The 20,267-nt window shown below is 38.9% G+C and overlaps 1 protein-coding gene across 1 annotated transcript in view; it reads right to left on the bottom strand.

Annotated features, from left to right (window-relative positions):
* Positions 1-20,267, bottom strand: part of SLC44A5 (solute carrier family 44 member 5) — a 230,561-nt gene that overhangs the window by 67,470 nt on the left and 142,824 nt on the right. Inside the window, exon 5 of the mRNA XM_070362122.1 lies at positions 12,115-12,199. Within this exon, the coding sequence (XP_070218223.1) occupies positions 12,115-12,199 (85 nt within the window). The remainder of the gene's footprint in view (positions 1-12,114; positions 12,200-20,267) is intronic.

Here is a 20,267-nt window from a genome sequence, read left to right as displayed (position 1 = left end):
TTAAGGGACTGCTGACCCAAAGAATTTTCCACAGTTTATTGTGATCCACACAGTCAAAGGCTTTGGCACAGTCAATAAAGCAGAAATAGATGTTTTTCTGGAACTCTCTTGCTTTTTCGATGACCCAGAGGATGTTGGCAATTTGATCTCTGGTTCCTTTGCCTTTTCTAAAACCAGCTTGAACATCTGGAAGTACACGGCTGATGTATTGCTGAAACCTGGCTTGGAGAATTTTGAGCATTACTTTACTAGTGTGTGAGATGAGTGCAATTGTGCGGTAGTTTAAGCATTCTTGGCATTGCCTTTCTTTGGGATTGGAATGAAAACTGATCTTTTCCAGTTCTGTGGCCACTGCTGAGTTTTCCAAATTTGCTGTGGAAAATTCTGAAAGAGATGGGAATACCAGACCACTTGAACTGCCTCTTGAGAAACCTATATGCAGGTCAGGAAGCAACAGTTTGAACTGGACATTGAACAACAAACTGGTTCCAAATAGGAAAAGGAGTACATCAAGGCTGTGTGGGTCACTAAGAGTTGTACACGACTGAGCAACTTCCCTTTCAATTTTCACTTTCATCCATTGGAGAAGGAAATGGCAACCCACTCCAGTGTTCTTGCCTGGAGAATCCCAGGGACAGGGGAGCCTGTTGGGCTACCGTCTATGGGGTCACACAGAGTTGGACATGACTGAAGTGACTTAGCAGCAGCAGCAGAGTACATCATGAGAAACGCTGGGCTAGAAGAAGCACAAGCTGGAATCAAGATTGCTAGGAGAAATATCAATAACCTCAGATATGCAGATGTCACCACTCTTATGGCAGAAGGTGAAGTGGAACTAAAAAGCCTCTTGATGAAAGTAAAAGAGGAGAGTGAAAAAGTTGGCTTAAAGCTCAACATTCAGAAAACTAAGACCATGGCATCTGGTCCCATCACTTCATGGGAAGTAGATGGGGAAACAGTGGAAACAGTGGCAGACTTTATTTTTGGGGGCACCAAAATCACTGCAGATGGTGACTGCAGCCATGAAATTAAAAGACGCTTACTCCTTGGAAGGAAAGTTATGACCAACCTAGATAGCATATTCAAAAGCAGAGACATTACTTTGCCAACAAAGGTCCGTCTAGTCAAGGCTATGGTTTTTCCTGTGGTCATGTATGGATGTGAGAGTTGGACTGTGAAGAAAGCTGAGTGCCGAAGAGTTGATGCTTTTGAAGTGTGGTGTTGGAGAAGACTCTTGAGAATCCCTTGGACTGCAGGGAGATCCAACCAGTCCATTCTAAAGGAGATCAGTTGTGGGTGTTCACTGGAAGGAATGATGCTAAAGCTGAAACTCCAGTACTTTGGCCACCTCATGCAAAGAGTTGACTCATTGGAAAAGACTCTGATGCTAGGAGGGATGGGGGCAGGAAGAGAAGGGGACGACAGAGGATGAGATGGCTGGATGGCATCACTGACTCAATGGACGTGAGTTTGAGTGAGCTCTGGGAGTTGGTGATGGACAGGGAGGCCTGGCATGCTGCAATTCACGGGGTCGCAATGAGTTGGACATGACTGAGCAACTGAACTGAACTAAACTGACCCAAAGAAAGGCAATGCCAAAGAATGCTCGAACTACTGCACAATTGAACTCATCTCACACGCTAGTAAAGTAATGCCCGAAATTCTCCAAGCCAGGCTTCAGCAATACGTGAACCATGAACTTCCAGATGTTCAAGCTGGTTTTAGAAAAGGCAAAGGAACCGGAGACCAAATTGCCAGCATCCGTTGGATTATTGAAAAAGCATGAGAGTTCCAGAAAAACCTCTATTTCTGCTTTATTGACTAGGCCAAAGCCTTTGACTGTGTGGTCACAATAAACTGTGGAAAATTCTTCAAGAGATGGGAATGCCAGACTATCTGACCTGTGTGCAGGTCAGGAAGCAACAGTTAGAACTGGACATGGAACAGACTGGTTCCAAATAGGAAAAGGAGTACATCAAGGTTGTATATTGCCACCCTGTTTATTTTACTTATATGCAGAGTATATCATGAGAAACGCTCTGCTGGAAGAAGCACAAGCTGGAATCAAGATTGCCAGGAGAAATATCAATAACCTCAGATATGCAGATGACACCACCCTTATGGCAGAAAATGAAGAACTAAAGAGCCTCTTGATGAACGTGAAAGTAGAGAGTGAAAAAGTTGGCTTAAAGCTCAACATTCAGAAAACTAAGATCATGGCATCTGGTCCCATCACTTCATGGGAAATAGATGGGGAAACAGTGGAAACAGTGGCAGACTTTATTTTTGGGGGCTCCAAAATTACTGCAGGTGGTGATTGCAGCCATGAAATTAAAAGACGCTTACTCTTTGGAAGGAAAGTTATGACAGCATATTAAAAAGCAGAGACATTACTTTGTCAACAAAGGTCTGTCTAGTCAAGACTATGGTTTTTCCAGTGGTCATGTATGGATGTGAGAGTTGGACTATAAAGAAAGCTGAGCGCCAAAGAATAAATCCTTTTGAACTGTGGTGTTGGAGAAGACTCTTGAGAGTCCCTTGGACTGCAAGGAGATCCAACCAGTCCATCTTAAAGGAGATGAGTCCTGGGTGTTCATTGGAAGGACTGATGTTGAAGCTGAAACTCCAATACTTTGGCCACCTGATACAAAGAACTGACTCATTTGAAAAGACCCTGATGCTGGGAAAGACTGAGGGCAGGAAGAGAAGGGGATGACAGAGGATGAGATGGTTGGATGGCATCACCGACTAAATGGGCATGAGTTTGGGTGAACTCCAGGAGCTGGTGATGGACACAGAGGCCTGGCATGCTGTGGTTCATGGGGTCTCATGGAGTCAGACATGACTGAACAACTGAACTGAACTGATCCTAAGAACTATGCAATCAACAGGGAATGAGGGAAGAATTGCAAATCTGAATGTCAAGTTAAACATGGAACATGGATTAAATATGGAACATGGAAAACCGATTTCACTGCAACTCTATCAATGTGCAACCTAAGCAGCACAGAATTGGGGGTTAGAACACGCTCCTTTTGCCCCTTAGTAGTCAGTTGACCCTGAATGCATATTTTAACCTATCTGAATTTTCTTCCAAATTTTGAAAATCAGAGTAAAATAATGACACCTACTAAGCAGTGCTGATAGGTGGATCTGATAAGAACTTTACACTGATCTCCATCTTGGGAGCAAATCAGTGTCCTATCTGTGCTCCCCCTTTATTCTGATTCATTTCACAATGAATACACCAGGCACGGACTACAATGAAGTGCTGAGGATACAACAGCAAAACAAAAAAGAATGTCCCTGATGTCAAACAACTTTGACTCTAGAAGAGGAAGATAAACAAGTGAAATCAATGCTCAGGATAAATTCATGTAGTGGTAAGTACCCAAGGCATTAAATTAGGGTCTTGTGCCAGAAAGTAACTAGAGAAAGTGGGGGTAAATGTAATGTTTCAGATGGAATTGTAGGCATTATACTTTATTCTTTAGCCAGCACACTGTACCATACTAGATAGAAGCCCATGGATTTCTTTTTTTTTTTTTTTCGTCTAGATCCTACTTTAATTTTTTCCAGTTTTATTGAGATATGCTTGACATGTAACACTGTTTTAGTTTAAGGTATATAGGATAATGATTTAATACATGTATATATTGAAAAATAAGTACCACAATAAGTGTAGTTTACATTTGTGACTTCACCATACTGTACACTGTGTGCTTGCTTGTAGTGTCCAACTCTTTGCAACCCCATGGACTGCAGCCCACTAGGCTCCTCTGCTATGGAATTCTCCAGTCAAGAACACCGGAGTGGGTTGCCATTTCCTGCTCCAGGGGACCTTCCCAACCTAGGGTTGAAGCTGTGCCTCTTGCACCTGCTGCATTGGCGGGCGGATTCTTTACTGCTGCAGCCCCTGGGAAGTCCATGTTGTGCACTGTTGTTGCTCAGTCACTAAATCATGTCCGGCTCTTTGCAGCCTCACGGACTGCAACATACCATGCTCTTCTGTCCTCCACTATCTCCCGGAATTTGCTCAAATTCATGTCCACTGAATTGATGATGCTAACCATCTCATCCTCTGCTGTACATTACATCCCTAGAAACTTATAACTGGAAATTTGCACCCTTTGACCACCTAAGCCCCTTTCCCACACCCAGACCTCCTACTTCTGGCAACTGTCAATCTTTTTTGTTTTTATGACTTCATTTTTTCTTGACAACACATAGCATAATGCACTTAAGGTCCATCTATCTTGTCACAAATGGCAAGATTTCCTTCTTCTTATGACTGATTTTTTAAAAATTAAATTTGTTTATTTACATAAAATCACATTTTCTTTATCTGTATACCAATCCAATGACACTTAGGTTGTTTCTAAGACTTGGCTATTGTAAGCAGTGCTGATTATAATAGTGCTTCAGTGAACAAGGGGGTGCACATATCTGTTCAAGATAATGATTTAATTTCTTTTAGATGGGTACCAAGTGGAATTATTGGACCATGTGGTACTTCTATTTTTAATTTTTGCAGCTCTTCATACTGTTTCCTATACTGGCTGCAATAATTTACATTCCCACCAAAAATCCACAAGGGTTCTCTTTTCTCCGCATACTTACCAGCACTTGTTTTCTCTTGTCTTTTTGATGATAGCCATTTTAATCAGATGATAACTCATGGTTTGATACGCTGATGATTAGTGATGTTGGGCACATTTTCATATAGCTGTTGGCCATCTGTATGTCTCCTTTGGAAAAATGTCTATTTAGATCCTATGCTAAATTTTTAATCATTTGTTTCACTGTGGTTGTTGGTTTTTTTTTTTTTTTTTGCTATTGAATTACATGGATTCTTTATAAATTTTGGTCACTAAACCCTCATCAGATGTATGATTCACAAATAATGGGTTGTCTAAAACGTCCAGGATTTTCTGTAATATCTTATGGAAAAACCCAAATAAGTTTTTTGGCCAATCCAACATTTTATCCCATTTCATAGCCTGCTTTTTCATTTTGTTGATGATTTCCTTTGCTGTGTGGAAGCCTTAGAGTTTAACAGACATTTAGCTGTTTCCATTTTGTTATTACTATTTCATAGTACCTCAACATTAGGAAAGTTTATATAAATTTCCATTAGGTAACTTTCTAGGAGAAAAAGTGCTGAATCAAAAATAATATACAAATTGATAAACAATTGATAAACTGTGATAAATCTTACCATATTTTGCCAAAACCAGTAGAAAATTTGAATTCTTCCCCATGCTTTGGTTAACCCTGGAAATTTTAATCTTTTTAATTTGACAGCTTCATCCTGGAGTCAAGTGGGGCTTAGGAAGCATTACTACAAAGTTAGTGGAGGTGATGGAATTCCAGCTGAGCTATTTCAAATCCTAAAAGATGCTGCTGCTAACGTGCTGCACTCAACATGTCAGCAGATTTGGAAAACTCAGCAGTGGCCACCGGTATGGAAAAGGTCAGTTTTCATTTCAATCCCAAAGAAGAGCAATGACATAGAATGTTCGAACCACATACAATTACATTCATTTCACGTGCTACCAAGGTTATGCTCAAAATCCTTCAAGCTAGCCTTCAGCAGTACATGAACCAAGAACATTGAGATGTACATTCTGGGTTTCAAATAGGCAGGGGAACCAGAGATCAAAATGCCAACATTTGTTGGGTCATGGAGAAAGCAAGGGAATTCCAGAAAAACATCTACTTCTGCTTCATTGACTATGCAAAAGCCTTTGACTCTGGATCACAACAAACTGTGGCAAATTCTTAGAGATCAGATCACTTCACCTGTCTCTGGAGAAACCTGTATGTGGGCCAAGAAGCAACATGGAACCAGACATGGAAGAACAGACTGCTTCAAAATTGGGAAAGGAGTATGACAAGGCTGTATATTGTCACCCTGCTTGTTTAACTTCTATGCAAAGTACATCATTTGAAATGCCAGGCTGGATGAATCACAAGCTAGAATAAAGATTGCCAGGAATTATCAACAACCTCAGATATGCAGATGATGTCACTCTAATGGCAGAAAGTGAAGAGGAACTAAAGAGATTCTTGATGAGAGTGAAAGAGGACAGTAAAAAAAGCTGTCTTAAAACTCAACATTCAAAAAGTAATATCATGGCATCTGGTCCTATCACTTCATGGCAATAGAAGGGAAAATAGTGGAAGCAATTAGAGATTTTATTTTCTTGGGTTCCAAAATCACTGTGGATGGTGACTGCAGCCAAGAAATTAAAAGACACTTGCTCCTTGGAAGGAAAGCTATGACAAACCTACACAGTGTATTAAAAAGCAGAGATATCACTTTGCCAACAAAAGTCCATATAGTCAAAGTTATGGTTTTTCCAGTAGTCATGTACGGATATGAGAGCTGGACCATAAAGGTTGAACACTGATGCTTTTGAATTGTGGTGCTGGAGAAGAATCTTGAGAGTTCCTTGAACTCCAAGGAGATCAAACCAGTCAATCCTAGAGGAAATCAACCCTGAATATTTACTGGAAGGACTGATGCTGAAGTTGAAGCTCCAGTACTTTGACCACTTGATGCGAAGACCTGATTCATTGGAAAGACCCTGATGCTGGGAAATATTGAAGGCAAAAGGAGTAAAGGGTGGAACAGGATGAGATGTTTAAATAACATTACCTACTCAATGGACATGAATTTGAGCAAACTCTGTGAGATAGTGGAGGACAGAGGAGCCTGGTGTGCTGCAGTTCATGGGGTCACAACGTGTTGAACACAACTTAGTGACTGAACAACAACAATATCAATTAATTTGCATTTCTTTACAAACTGGGATTGAACAGCACTTTCTATTATTATTGGTTATTATATCATGTTATTTTGTTTTTAATACTTTTTCCAACTTCTATATTGAGTTACCCTCTTTTCCTTTTCTGATTTTGTAAAAAGTAGTTCATAAAATAAAGCTTTTGACCCATTGTCAGATACATATGTATGTTGAAAAACATTTTTTCCTGAATTTCTGCTTACCTTTTAATTTTGTATACCACTTTGTAGGTGAAAGTGGGTTTACATTGTGTCATAATATACTTGAACATTTTTGTTATGTTTTCTGGCTTTGGTGTCAAGTTTAGAAAAAGTTGTTTTCCCCATTATTCTATAAACCCACTCCTGCATTTTCTTCTGTTACTTTTTTTGGTTGTATATTTTGTATTTAAATTTCCAAGTTGCAGTATTCATTTTGGCATAAGTTATGCAATAAATATCCAGTTTTATTTTATATTTATGAATAGCATTTCAGTTGACTCAGTACCACTTATTTAATAATCCATTGTTTGGTACTAACTCGAAATCCCATCTTATCACATTCAAAATATATATTTGTAAAAATATTTATTTCTTCCTGCCTAGTTTTATGATAATTCCATACTGTTTTAATGATTGAAATGTGATATTTTCAGAAATATTTTCATTAACTACTAAAAACTCTCATAAACATTTGAAATAACCTGTTAACTTTTCAAATTAATACACATTTAAGAATTAAAACATTGGGAGGCTTAAAATATGTATACTGAAAAGCATAGATGGTTCAGAAACATACATATCAATTTACCAAATGATAATAGTGTTATCAGAAGTCAGGACAAACAGCATAGTTTTCAACAAATTATTCTAAGATCATTGGCTTTACAACTGGAAAAAAAAGGAAGTTTGATTCCTACTTCATTCCATATACAAAAACAAACTGCAAGTATATTAGCAATTTATAAATTCTCATAAACATAGACATCCTGGATAAATATAATTAAATGTTATCTTTAGGAGGAAGGCAATCATCATGAAACAAAATCCATAAACTATGAAGAAAATTAACATAGTTCAGTTCAGTTCACTCAGTCGTGTCCGACTCTTTGCAACCCCATGGACTGCAGCATGCCAGGCCTCTCATCCATCAACAACTCCCAGAGTCCACTCAAACTCATGCCCATTGAATCAGTGATGCCATCCAACCATCTCATCCTCTGTCATCCCCTTCTCCTCCTGCCCTCAATCTTTCCCAGCATCAGGGTCTTTGCAAACGAGTCAGCTCTTTGCATTAGGTGGCCAAAGTACTGGAGTTTCAGCTTCAACATCAGTCCTTCCAATGAATATCCAGGACTGATCTCCTTTAGAATGGACTGGTTGGATCTCCCTGCAGTCCAAGGGACTCTCAAGAGTCTTCTCCAACACCACAGTTCAAAAGCATCAATTCTTCGGTGTTCAGCTTTCTTTATAGCCCAACTCTCACTCCATACATGACTACTGGAAAAACCATAGCCTTGACTAGACAGACCTTTGTTGGCAATGTCTCTGCTTTTTAATGTGTTGTCTAGGTTGTTCATAACTTTTCTTCCAAGGAGCCAGGATCTTTTAATTTCATGGCTGCAGTCACCATCTGTAGTGATTTTAGAGCCCCAAAATAAAGTATGTCACTGTTTTCATTGTTTCCCCATCTATTTGCCATGAAGTGATGGGACCAGATGCCATGATCTTAGTTTTCTGAATGTTGAGCTTTAAGCCAACTTTTTCACTCTGCTCTTTCACTTTCAAGAGGCTCTTTAGTTCTTCTTCACTTTCTGCCATAAGGGTGGTGTCATCTGCATATCTGAGGTTATTGATATTTCTCCCGGCAATCTTGATTTCAGCTTGTGCTTCATCCAGCCCAGTGTTTCTCATGATGTACTCTGCATAGAAGTTAAATAAGCAGGGTAACAACATACAGCCTTGACATACTCCTTTCCAATTTGGAACCAGTCTGTTGTTCCATGTCCAGTTCTAAGTGTTGCTTCCTGATCTGCATATAGGTTTCTCAAGAGGAAGGTCAGAGAGTCTGATATTCCCATCTCTTTCAGAATTTTCCACAGTTTGTTGTGATCCACACAGTCAAAGGCTTTGGCACAGTCAATAAAGCAGAAGTACATTTTTCTGGAACTCTTTTGCTTTTTCAATAATCCAACGGATGTTGGAAATTTGATCTCTTGTTCCTCTGCCTTTTCTAAATCCAGCTTGAACATCTGGAAGTTCATGGTTCATGTACTGTTGAAGCCTGGTTGTCTTGGAGAATTTTGAGCATTACTTTACTAGCATGTGAGATGAGTGCAATTGTGTGGTAGTTTGAACATTCTTTGGCATTGCCTTTCTTTGGGATTGAAATGAAAACTGACCTTTTCGAGTCTTGTGGCCACTGCTGAGTTTTCCTGATTTACTGGCATATTGAGTGCAGCACTTTCACAGAATCATCTTCCAGGATTTGACATAGCTCAAATGGAATTTCATCATCTTTCAGAATTTGAAATAGCTCAACTGGAATCTCATCACCTCCACTAGCTTTGTTTTAGTGATGCTTCCTAAGGCCCACTTGACTTCACATTCCAGGATGTCTGGCTCTAGGTGAGTGATCACACTGTCATGATTATCTGGATCATGAAAATCTTTTTTGTACAGTTCTTCTGTGTATTCTTGCCACCTCTTCTTAATATCTTCTGCTTCTGTTAGGTCCATATCATTTCTGTCCTTTATTGTACCCATCTTTGCATGAAATGTTCCCTTGGTATCTCTAAGTTTCTTGAAGAGATTCTAGTCTTTCCCATTCTATTGTTTTCCTCTATTTCTTTGCATTGATCACTGAGGAAGGCTTTCTTATCTCTCCTTGCTATTCTTTCGAACTCTGCATTCAAGTGGATATATCTTTCCTTTTCTCCTTTGCCTTTCACTTCTCTTGTTTTCTCAGGTATTTGTAAGGCCTTGTCAGACAACCATTTTGCCTTTTTACATTTCTTTTTCTTGAGGATGGTTTTGATCACTGCCTCTTGTACAATGTTCATATGTACCTCCGTCCATAGTTCTTCAGGCACTCTATCAGATCTAATCCCTTGAATCTATTTGTCACTTTCACTGTATAATTATAAGGGATTTGATTTAAATCATACCTGAATGGTCTAGTGGTTTTCCCTACTTTCTTCAATTTAATCCTAAATTTGGCAATAAGGAGAAAATCTAGAAACTATGAAGAAAATTAACAAAATCAATTCTTAAAATTATAAATACAGATTTTTAATGGCTCCATTATATTTTATTAAATACAATGGCCACAATTTATTACCATCCACATATTATTAGATATCTGTAGAGTTTCCAATATATTATTATTACAAATAATACTTTAAAGAACATATCAGTGTTACTCTAGGATTGTCTCTGAATGATCTTTAATATACTGAAATTTATGGTATCCCACTTTTGTTGAAAATAAGTGGGTCATTGGCTTAAGTCCAGGAAACACTGTTACAGAAGCCCTTTTAAAGATAGCCTATTTTAAAGAACTAGTGATTTAGAGATCTGTGTGATCTTTTTACCACCTGGTGCTTTCTTTGTCCTTCATAGTGTGAAGGTTTTGTTGGCAATGTCTAGGATTTTTTGAGTTACTGAGGCTAAGAATTACCACCCTGTCTGAGAATTTAGTTGTCTCTAATAGGCAATGAGGACCTTTGTAGACATCAACTTACATATTGTAAACTCAACCTGACATGATTAATCATGTCACTCAACCTCACCCAAATTTCTGGTTTCTCTTAATTGCCCATAATAATTCTACCCTGTATTTTGTTAACACTTTCCTAACCTTATTTTTTTAGTCTGTTTTATATCTTGGAATATAAGCTCTACAGTTATAATTGGGTGACATGGGAACACAAGAGAAATATTCTGAGCCTTGTTTTTGCTGTTTCTGGTGGTAGAGAGAGCAGTTGTTTCTTTGTTTTTTTTTTTTACCCTTTCATTACCAACTTTTATAGAAACTGAATTGGTTATGAAGAACCAGGAGATCGAATAAAAACTCAGGTATTACTAGAAAAGAAAAGGACCAATGAGAAAGGAGAATTTTTTTTCCTAAAAATGTGGGTTTCTGTTTTGTTTTTTATAAAGAAGAAATAGAAAACTTACTTTCAGAACTGCAGATGGTGACTGCAGCCATGAAATTAAAAGATGCTTACTTGGAAGGAAAGTTATGACCAACCTTGATAGCATATTGAAAAGCAGAGACATTACTTTGCCAACAAAGGTCTGTCTAGTCAAGGCTATGGTTTTTCCAATGGTCATGTATGGATGTGAGAGTTGGACTGTGAAGAAAGCTGAGCACCAAAGAATTGATGCTTTTGAACGGTGGTTTTGGAGAAGACTCTTGAGAGTCCCTTGGACTGCAAGGAGATCCAACCAGACCATTCTGAAGGAGATCAGCCCTGGGATTTCTTTGGAAGGAATGATGCTAAAGCTGAAACTCCAGTACTTTGGCCACCTCATGCGAAGAGTTGATTCATTGGAAAAGACCCTGATGCTGGGAGGGATTCGGGGCAGGAGGAGAAGAGGATGACAGAGGATGAGATGGCTGGATGGCCTCACTGACTCGATGAACGTGAGTCTGAGTGAACTCCGTTGGTGATAGACAGGGAGGCCTGGCGTGCTGTGATTCATGGGGTTGCAGTGTCGGACATGACTGAGCGACTGAACTGACTGACTTTCAGAAATGAAAACTTTTGTTATGATTAACATTAGAAAGGAATTTTATGGAAGATTCTTTCTTGTTTGTTTCAGCTTCAGGGTCATTGTCAGCAGCAGGCTAGTTATCTTGAAAAGTCCACCTGCCACTCATTGAAGACATTCAAGGTGTGCCCCTCACTTTGAAAGGTGGAATGGTTTATCCGTAGACACTGTGACAAAAACAATTCTAACTACTGTGCCATCTAGCTTTTTAGCAGCTACTCAGATCTCAGCCTTCCAATAGCTCATTTCATACAGCATTTTAAAATATGACTTCTCATAAAGCTCACTGGTCCAATTTATCCATCACAATTATATTTTTTACTAACCAGGTCTTCATGTATTTTAATAAAATTCTGCAGAATGATGACATCTTGTCTAAATCAAATAATATGAAATATCCCACCTATTTATAAACTGTCTCTGGGTAAAAGAAGACGGAAGCCCTATTTTATGAATTTCAGTCCTCTTATGAAGTCTTAAGTAGGACTAATGCAAAAATGACTTCCACATTCCAGCTTAGACAATAAAATCAGCAAGGTGGCCATACTCACTCATTGGGGGTGCCCTTCTGGCCACAAAAGTAGCCCTGGCTGTCTGTAGGATAGGCCACTCTTCTGGGGTCACCATTGACCCAGGCTGTAGGAACAAGAAAAGACAAAACAATCAGCAACAGCTGGCTAAAGGCAGTCTGATTTGAGAAATTAGAATGCACCACTGCAACACACTAACCTCTCCCCTCAGTCACAAAAGATTATTGATTTTCTTCAAAGAGTAATTTCTTAATGAAAAGCAAAATAAAATACGGATGAATCAGTCAGAAAGCACATTTATTATTCTCTCAGGATTCATCTGGGTTGTAGCCAAAGCATGAGGTAACACACTTAGAAAATGACATTTATTAAAATGTGAATTAGAGGGCACACTACAAATGCTTGGCTGGCAAGAAGTCACTTTTGCTAGGACTCAAAATGAAATGATTTCATATCAGAGCTAATAAATCTACAGTAAATATTATGATGTAATTCTTTTAGGTTATACATAAGTGAAGCCCATTTCAAAATTTCCAGAAATGAAACTATAATGCCCAGTTCAAATTGGCTAGTTCTTTATGATCTGTTATGACACTATAAAGGCAAACAGTAGCAACTTTTGAAGTAACACACAATAAAAATTCAGTATACATTTTGTCTAATAATCTCAAACTGCCTATAAATATCCAGTGTTTTCAAACTTCATGAAATTGAAGACTTGATTCTGTTTTCTTTGAAGATGCTAGGTAGGGTCATATAAATTCATCATCCTTATTTTCTAAGAATTATACACTTGCCAGCTGTATTAGAGAACCACACAAAGTAATATATGGTAGCTAAATTGGGAGATACTCTAATTCTAACTGAATGCTTGTAATTTCTCTAATTCGATTAATGCAATTCTATGTGGCAACCTGAAAATGAAAGTGTTAGTCGTTCAGTCATGTACAACTCTGTGTGACCCCCACGGACTGTAGTCCATCAGGCTCCTCTGTCATGGAATTCTCCAAGGAAAAAATATTGGAGCGGGTAGCCATTCCATTCTCTAGGAGATCTTCCAACCCAGGGATCAAACCCAGGTTTCCCATAATGCAGGCAGGTTCTTTACCATCTGAGCCACTTTCTATCTCCCTAGGAACTTTCCTGGGTTGGGAAGATCCCCTGGAGAAGGCAATGGCTACCCACTCCAGTATTCTTGCCTAGAGAATCCCAGGGACAGAGGAGCCTGGTGGGCTACAGTCCATGAGGTCGCAAAGAGTCGGACACGACTGAGCAACCAACACTTTCACGTGGCACGAAAGTTTGTGGGAGGATGAAACCATGTACATGTATGGCTGAGTTTCTTTGCTGTTCACCTGAAACTATCGCAACATTTTTATCAGTTATACTCCCAATATAAAATAAAAAGTTAAAAAATTCCAGTTCCTAAAAATTTGGAAGATGCATTGGTCACCGAACGTTTGCCTCTGCATATGGAAAACCTATCTCTTTGTCCTTTGCTTCTTTTAACATTTGCCTAGCTATCTCCTTACCCACATTGAAGGATTTGACAGTTCATGTTACAATTCAATCACTCATATATACATGGCCTGTGTGACTTGGAAAGATAAAAATAAATCAATTCTGAATGAGAATTTTAATATGGAAAAGAAATTTTTCTCAATTTTTATCATCCATCCAAGCCTTTCCTTTTAGTATCCAAGCACCCAGAAAAGTCTCCATTATCTAATTCTTTCTCCAGTGTCATAGAGACTAAATCAGTTTCATCTTCTAAATACCTTCTTACAAAATCTGACTCATTCAGGCACTCCTCTCCCATCTTCATTTCCCAGAATAAAGAAAGTAGATTATAAGTAAGGCATTTAAATGACAACTAAGTGTTCAATGTACAATGTCTCTAGACACTGTTTTATTAAATTCTGTTTTTATAACTTAGTTTGTCAGATACCTAAGAGATCTAATTTTACAAACTCTATTTTCTGTAATATATTTCTTTAAACTTTATCCCCAAATGTTTGAGTCCTTTTTTATACACTTAATTCAAAATGGGCACCTAAAGAACCATTTCATCCTCTGTCGTCCCCTTCTCCTCCTGCCTTCAAACTTTCCCAGCATCAGGGTCTTTTCCAATGAATCAGTTCTTCGCCTCAGGATGAGATAGTTGGATGGCATCACTGACTCAATGGACAAGAATTTGAGCAAGCTCTGGGAGTTGGTGATGGACAGGAAAGCCTGGCACACTGAATTCCATGGGGTCTTAAAGAGTCAGACACGATGGAGCGACTGAACTGAACTGAAAGGAGCATTTGGATTGCAACATTTGCTGCTTAATATTTTTACGACCCTGAAAAAGTCACTGAAATGTTTTAGTCTTGGCTTTCTCATTTGTTACTAAAAATGGTTACAGTAAGACCCGATCCCAAAGAATGTTGAGAATATGAAAGAAGATAAAGTGGAATGCCTAATGTGGTACTAGGCATACAACACGGACCTAATAATGCAAGTTCCTGTCTTACTTGGATTTCATGGAAACCAAACACTCATGCAGGTAGCTAATTTGCAAAGTGATTTTAGTTGAGTGAAAGTGAAGAGAGTGAGACAGGGAAGGGAACAAAGTCAATAAATGGCATGTTAATGAGTGGGATAATGTCGTGAGTGAGGTGACTCCGTGCTGCTGGGAACCTTCTCGGGAACCATACAGAAGAACGTCAGCCCATGCCGCCATGTCGGTGGGCATGAGGAAACTATCCGCCATAGTGGCAAGCAAACTTAGACGGACTGAGGGGTTGAGGGGTTGTGGTAACACCTGCAGTAGTTGTTGTTTTTTATCATCCTCAGTCATCCGATTAAAGAAATTACTAAATGATCTCTGTATGTCCTGTTCAGTTAAGTTCAGTTCAGTCGCTCAGTCGTGTCTGACTCTTTGCAACCCCATGAATCGCAGCACGCTAGGCTTTTCTGTCCATCACCAACTCCCGGAGTTCACTCAGACTCACGTCCGTCGAGTCAGTGATGCCATCCAGCCATCTCATCCTCTGTTGTCCCCTTCTCCTCCTGCCCCCAATCCCTCCCAGCATCAGAGTCTTTTCCAATGAGTCAACTTTTCGCATGAGGTGGCCAAAGTACTGGAGTTTCAGCTTTAGCATCATTCCTTTCAAAGAAATCCCAGGGCTGATCTCCTTCAGAATGGTCTGGTTGGATCTCCTTGCAGTCCAAGGGACTCTCAAGAGTCTTCTCCAACACCACAGTTCAAAAGCATCAATTCTTCGGCGCTCAGCCTTCTTCACAGTCCAACTCTCACATCCATACATGACCACAGGACACACCATAGCCTTGACTAGATGGATCTTTGTTGGCAAAGTAATGTCTCTGCTTTTCAATATGCTATCTAGGTTGGACATAATTTTCCTTCCAAGGAGTAAGCGTCTTTTAATTTCATGGCTGCAGTCATGAAAATGCAGTCACCATCTGCAGTGATTTTGGAGCCCAGAAAAATAAAGTCTGACACTGTTTCCACTGTTTCCCCATCTATTTCCCATGAAGTGATGGGGCCGGATGCCATGATCTTCGTTTTCTGAATGTTGAGCTTTAAGCCAACTTTTTCACTCTCCTCTTTCACTTTCATCAAGAGGCTTTTTAGTTCCTCTTCACTTTCTGCCATAAGGGTGGCATCATCTGCATATCTGAGGTTATTGATATTTCTCCCGGCAATCTTGATTCCAGCTTGTGTTTCTTCCAGTCCAGCATTTCTCATGATGTACTCTGCATATAAGTTAAATAAGTACAGTGACAATATACAGCCTTGACATACTCATTTTCCTATTTGGAACCAGTCTGTTGTTCCATGTCCAGTTCTAACTGTTGCTTCCTGACCTACATACAGATTTCTCAAGAGGCAGGTCAGGTGGTCCTGTACTAGAAGTCAATACCAGTTTAGTTTATGTCAGAGTTCTCAACAAACACATGAAAATGAGAGAATAAGGTCTATAGAAGACTTGGAGACGAGGTGAGACCTGGGAAAGACTGGAAAATGACTAGGATTTGAGAAGGAATTGGGAAGGTGCCCAGGAGTGGGGAGGGAATTATAGATTGATGAAACAGTGTCATAATAAGAGGCTTCAATTTATTAAATGCTTACATATGTCAAGTATTATGCTAAATGTATTACATCCATTTCTCATTTGAGTCTCACCATAGCCTGTGAAGTGGACATTATTTTCCCTTCAATTATTTGCAGCTCAGAGTTTTATTTACTCTTAAGATCACTCAGGTTTTAAGCAGCATAAACAGGGCTTGAACTTAGGAGTGTTGCTCTCTAGGGCTCACGCTTTAAACATTAGATTATAGTCACTACACTGCTGCCTACTAAAGGGTAGATTAGGAGAGAGCTTGTTAACAGTGGGAAACAACAAGATATCAGCATAATGAGGATCAGCAGTATGTTAGACACATATGGTAGGAAAGGAGATAACACAGGTAATTTTGGAGCCTCTGCCATCTGTACAAAAGAGCTTTGTACTTGGCAGGAGAAAGCATCTGGCTGACAGGGATCTGATGCCCAGGGACGATGGAGGAAAAGATGAAGATGGAAGTGTCAAGGGAAGAGTTTTCCTTGATTTTGTAGTTTTGAATTACTAAGTGGCTGCTACACCTCTCCATGCAGCCTCTAGCACAGAAGTGTTGCTGCAGATGCTCTGTTTTTGAGCTAGAACATCGAGACTTTGAGCTGAAAGTTGCAAGGGTCAGTTCAAACAAGTCACGTCAATCAAGGATATCTAGTTCTCTCTCTCTCTCTTTAAGTCTTTATGAATTTACTACAATATTTCGTGTTTTATGCTTTGGTGTTTTGGCTGTGAAGCATGCAGGATCTTAGCTTGCTGACCAGGGGTTGAACCTGCAGCCCCTGCATTGGAAGGCAAAGTCTTATCCATTGGATTACAAGGAAAGTCCCTCTAGTTCTCTTGGTCTTCTTCATTAAGTCCACATCTCTCCACACTTCCACTGGAGGAATATGGTGGGGGAAAAAAAGAGGCGGGAAAAGGAAATATGCAGTAGCAGTTATTCTGTCCCTTAGTAAAGCAAGGGGCTTCTCACATTTTACTCCCTTTCTTGGAATTTCTCTATTCATGGAAATTCTAGAACTGTGCTGTCCAATATGAATAGCTACTAACCACATGTCTACTTCACACACAAATGTGGCTTATCTGAAGCGAGCCATACTATAACTGTGAAATATATTTCAGGTTTTAAAGACAGTATGAACAACAACAAAAAAGAATGTAACTATCTCATTAATACTATTTATTTTGATTATATTTGAAATTATAATATTTGGTTATGGTTAATTTTTAAAGGTATATTATTATAACTAATTTCATCTATTTCTTTTTACTCCCGTAAATGTAGCTACTAGGAAATTTAACATTACATATATGACTCGCTTGAGTTTCTCCAGGATAGATCTGTTTTAGAATATTTCCCCACAAACATCAGGGCTTCTCATATAAGGTAATTAATAATGCCATAGCATCATGGCTATGTGAGTCCTTCTCAATCCCATCATACTCAGCACATCCTTTTTATAACAAATATTTGACAATGTTCCTTTTATAAAAATCTTGAAATAATATTTATAAAACATAACTTATCTACCACAAATTCTTTTAAAAACAATAACATGTACTAACTGTAATGTAAATGATAAATTAAAAATTAATTTAAAATTAAACAGTATGCATATAAATATGCAAATGCTCACATGTAACTAAACTAGAAGACACAATGGAATAGTCAGATGCTTGTACGTATAGATAGAATCATTGAATATAACGGTTATAATTGCAGGAGGATTCAAGCAATTGTGTAGGAGATTCAAATACTACAAGTGGTGTTATTAGTCATATGATTTTCCTAAATGAACAAATTTTATTAAATTGCAACAAAAAATATAATCTTTCTTCAAATTCTCTTGCTGCTACTGCTGCTAAGTCACTTCAGTAGTGTCCGACTCTGTGCGACCCCATAGACGGCAGCCCACCAGGCTCCTCTGTCCCTGGGATTCTCCAGGCAAGAATACTGGAGTGGGTTGCCATTTCCTTCTCAATGCATGAAAGTGAAAAGTGAAAATGAAGTCGCTCAGTCGTCCCCGACTCTTAGCGACACCAAGGACTGCAGCCTACCAGGCTCCTCCGTCCATGGGATTTTCCAGGCAAGAGTACTGGAGTGGGGTGCCATTGCCTTCTCCGTCAAATTCTCTTGGTAGATATTAAAATCACACAAAAATAAAAATGTGTGATTTTAAAACAGAAGTTCTAGATTCAAGTATTTAAAAGCAAATTGTCACCTACATAAGTGGGACATGGGAAAGTTGGCAGGAAGTGCAGAATTGTCCTATATATTTCCAGGCTTCTATCTTCCCTGTCTCCCACCCACCCAACCATCCTCTCATTGCTGCTGCTGCTAAGTCACTTTAGTTGTGTTCAACTCTATGCAACCCCATAGATGGCAGCCCACCAGGCTCCCCTGTCTCTGAGATTCTCCAGGCAAGAACACTGGAGTGAGTTGCCATTTCCTTCTCCAATGCAGGAAAGTGAAAAATGAAAGTGAAGTCGCTCATGTCCGACTCTTTGTGACCCCATGGACCGTAGCCTACCAGGCTCCTCCATCCATGGGATTTTCCAGGCAAGAGTACTGGAGTGGGGTGCCATTGCCTTCTCTGCACTCTCTCATTAAAAGATAGTAATACTTCCAAAACATTGTAACAATCAAAAACCAATTTTCCCAAAGACCTCCTATGCAGTGGTATTGCTCCAGTTGAGAATCACTGATTTAGATGTTCACTCACATTCTGAAAAATCTAAAATATATGTATAAATTTCACAGTATTTTCTCCCAGATTTTGGGGGGATATGCTCTCATGGAGTTATTATAATTTAATCCCATGTACTTGTAAAAAATTCACTTATTTTTTTATAGTCCACATATAAGAGATACAGTATTTATCTTTCTCTGTCTGATCTATTTAACTAAACATAATTCCCTCCAAGTTCATCCTTGGTGTTGCAAATGGTGAAATTTTTACTCTATTTTATGGCTGAGTACTATTCCAGTGTATGTATTTGTGTATGCACACACAAACACACACACACAGACACCACATCTTCTTTGTCCAGTCATCTATTGTTGGGCATTTAGGTTACTTCCATTATCTTGGCAATTTATAAATAATGCTGCTATGAAGACTGCAGTACACATGTCTTTTCAAATTAGTGTTTTGTTTCTTTGAAGTGGGATTTCAGGGTCATATGGTAGTTGTATCTTTTGTTCTTTTGAGAAACCTCTGTTCTGTTTTCCATAGTGGTTGCACCAATTTAAAATTCCACTAACAGTGTACAAGGGTACCCTTTTCTCTGAATCCTCACCATTTGTTATTTGTGTTCTTTTTTGAAAATATTTGTTTTTAAAGGTATGAGGTGATACCTAGTTGTAGTTTTAATTTGCAATTCTCTGATGATTAACAATGTTGATCATCTTTTCAAGTGCCTGTTGGCCATCAGTGTGTATTCTTTAAAAAAATGTATATTTTAAAATTTGTATAGAAGGAGAAAATACTTCAAATAGCCAACGCAATCTTGAGAAAGAAGAACAGAGCTGAAGGAACCATGCTTCGTAAGTTCAGACTATACAACAAAGCTACAGTAATCAAAACACTGTGGTATTGGTTTAAAAATAAAAAGACACATAGAACAATGGAGCAGAATAGAAAGTCCAGAGACAAACACACATTTATACCCAATGTACAGGAAAGGAGGCAGAAATACATAATGGAGAAAAGACAATTTCTTCAGTAGGTGGTATTGGGAAAACTGGAGACCTAGATGCAAAAGAATGAAATCAAAACATCCTCTAACACAATATACAAAAATAATCTTAAAATGGATTAAAGACCTATATGTAAGATTAGTTCAGTTCAGTTCAGTCACTCAGTTGTGTTTGACTCCTAGTGACCCCATGGACTGTAGCACGCCAGGCCTCCCTGTGCATCACCAACTCCCAGAGTTTACTCAAACTCACGCCCATTGAGTTGGTGATGCCATCCAAACATTTTATCCTCTGTAGTCCCCTTCTTCTCCTGCCTTCAATCTTTCCAAGCATCCAGATCTTTTCAAACGAGT

This window comes from Bos mutus, chromosome 3 (genome assembly GCF_027580195.1).
Source record: "Bos mutus isolate GX-2022 chromosome 3, NWIPB_WYAK_1.1, whole genome shotgun sequence".
Lineage (NCBI taxonomy): Eukaryota > Metazoa > Chordata > Mammalia > Artiodactyla > Bovidae > Bos > Bos mutus.
The sequence above is the reverse complement of the archived record's forward strand: the minus strand, read 5'-3'. Positions and strand labels throughout refer to the sequence as shown.